Genomic DNA, 2,636 nt, shown 5'->3' with positions numbered 1-2,636 from the left:
TTTTCCTACTTCAAATCTAGCCAATGCATTATCTCAGATGACATTGGATAGATTAATAACATGGGCTTTAAACCTTTCCAACTATTACTAATCTCAACAACTTTACATTCCGTTCAATAAGTGTGCAAACAACGGATCAAGTAATCATTGGACTATTAATCTATCCAATGACCTCCTCATAGTCATAAAGTTTACAAACATACCAACATGAATAGTTTAAGGTCCACTTTATGTCAATACCGACACTATGCTTCTTTAAAACAACCATTCATCAAGTGCACATACAAAAAATGGAGTAGCAAACAACTTTTATTTATCAGGATCAAAAACTCAAAAGTGATCACATTACAATGTCTAGAAAACCTTATGCAGACTCCCACTAATCAATGTAACAGTCTTTACGAAGCAACCTCATGCATGCTACAAGGTCATTAAAGACCTTAGATACTAAGCCTTTTGTCATTGGATCTGCCAACATAAGTGTGATGCTTATGTACTCAATAGACACTAACTGATTCCGAATCCTTTCCCTATCAACAGGATACTTCAATCTAATATGCTTCGAGCTGTCTCTTAAAACGCGGTAGAACTATCACAATAGATCTATAATGGCTTCCTAATGATGTTAATAACTTGAAGCCCTAAGATAAAGTTCTGCAGCCATAAGGCCTCTGCCAAAGCTTCCCAGCATGCTATAAACTCTACTTCCATTGTAGATAAAGCTCACAGTCCTTGTTTCGCACTTCTCTAGGATATAGGTCATCCTGAAAGCATAAAAATAAATCCTGATGTGGATTTCATGGTGTCCCGACAACCAGCAAAGTCGGAGTCATAATAGAATGCTATAAACTCTACTTCCATCGTAGATAAAGCTCGCATTTCTTGTTTCACACTTCTCTAGGATATAGGTCCTCCTGAATGCATAAAAATATATCCTGATGTGGATTTCATGGTGTCCAGACAACCAGCAATGTCGGAGTCATAATAGTCAGTCACCGTAAGGCCATCTCTCTTCCTAAATGTGAGCATATAATCCTTTGTTCCTTGCAGATAACACATAACCTTTTTAACAGTTTTCCAATGATCCATTCCAAGATCACTTTGATACCTTCCAAGTATCCCAACCACATGAGCCAAGTCTAGACTGGTACAAACTTGAGCACAAATGAGACTTCCTACTACTAATGCATACGGAATTCTCTTCATATATTCCCGTTCAAAATCCCTGGGACCCTGCGAACTACTAAATATATCTTCATTAACCACAGGAGCAATGCCAATTGAGCACCTATCCATGTTAAATCTTTTCAGGACTTCCTCAAAATAGGCCTACTGAGACAATCCCAACAATCTTTGAGTTCTATCTAAGTAAATCCCTATTCCTATAACATAGGATGCTTCATCGAGATCCTTCGTGTCAAAATTCCTTTAAAAGAATTTCTTGCTACTGGGGGATAGGTAACCTTTTTCAAGTTGAAATGCACTCTTTACTAGTGCTTGATCAATATGGGCGGCTAATCTGACAGTTAGATCCCACTCGATTGTGATTCTGCAGTTCACATTGACTCCTGTACTTATTGTTGGATAGTGTAAAACCAAGTCCGCCACGTAATAGTTATTTGATTGTTGGATCGCAATCGATCGCTAACCTATGGACTGGATCGCACTCGATCGAGTTCTAAGTGCAAACTACGCCAAAAAAGCCACTAGCAACATATAGCACATACTGCATTCGGCATGCGCACCACTTGCAAAGTGTCATGCGCTTTAAAAGCAGATGGAGGAGTGGATTGATACTTATTAACCTCTCTCCACTCATCTCACTTTTCAATGTTGGACTAAACTTTTAGTCTTCCCACAACCCTTTTCTATTACTTTTTCAAAAACAATTATGATCCAAAAGTATAACGTTTAATTTCCAAAAATAATTTTCAATATTTTGATAATCTCCAAACACAAATTGATCCACTAGCAAAGTTTAATTACAATTGAGATTCCTGACCATTGTTGCACTTTTGACTATCACCATAATTTTCAAGGGCCTATTTGCAAGTGCGTTTTGCATTGATTATATAGATGTAGAAGGAAAGGAAAATATATTCCTGCTTATTTACTTTCATTTTTCACCTAATTTGCGAGGGTAAAAAGCCACTTTCATTTGGAAAATTTCCAGCAGACAGTCACATGACTAAATGCCAACCAAATAACACTAGCCAAAAAGAAAGGGGAGTGATATACTGATATATCCGCCCCTTTTTTACTTGAGACAGCCAGCAGCAGTGTATCTATGACTACAAAGGGGCTGATTAACTTTCACGTGGGAAGGATACAACAGGCTTGATTGCCACCCGAGGTGGCTGTCCCCACGTATAGAATATGGGACTTGCTAGCGTCCATCGTAAAAGGCATTTTGCAGATGGTCTGTTGCATCTGACAGCACCCACCACGTGAACGAAGACGAAGTCTGCTGAAAAGTGAGCCTTTGTGGGTGCTGTCAGATGCGAGGCTCACTTTTCAGCAGACTTCGTCTTCGTTCACGTGGTGGGTGCTGTCAGATGCAACAGACCATCTGCAAAAAGCCTTCTGAAATGGACACTGGCAAAACCCATAGAGTATATATAGCCGGGAATTTATAA

General features: G+C 39.0%; 1 protein-coding gene across 1 annotated transcript; it reads right to left on the bottom strand.

Annotated features, from left to right (window-relative positions):
- Positions 1–897: 897 nt before the first annotated feature.
- On the bottom strand, positions 898–1,296 carry LOC143888661 (secreted RxLR effector protein 161-like). Its single transcript, XM_077393094.1, has one exon. The coding sequence runs from the start codon at positions 1,294–1,296 to the stop codon at positions 898–900; it is 399 nt and encodes a 132-aa protein (XP_077249209.1).
- Positions 1,297–2,636: the final 1,340 nt, after the last annotated feature.

This window comes from Tasmannia lanceolata, unplaced genomic scaffold, assembly GCF_043159265.1.
Source record: "Tasmannia lanceolata isolate RefF3 unplaced genomic scaffold, GAP_Taslan_0.1 ptg000012l, whole genome shotgun sequence".
Taxonomy (NCBI): domain Eukaryota; kingdom Viridiplantae; phylum Streptophyta; class Magnoliopsida; order Canellales; family Winteraceae; genus Tasmannia; species Tasmannia lanceolata.
Note: the sequence above shows the minus strand (reverse complement) of the source record. Positions and strands in the feature narration are given on the sequence as shown.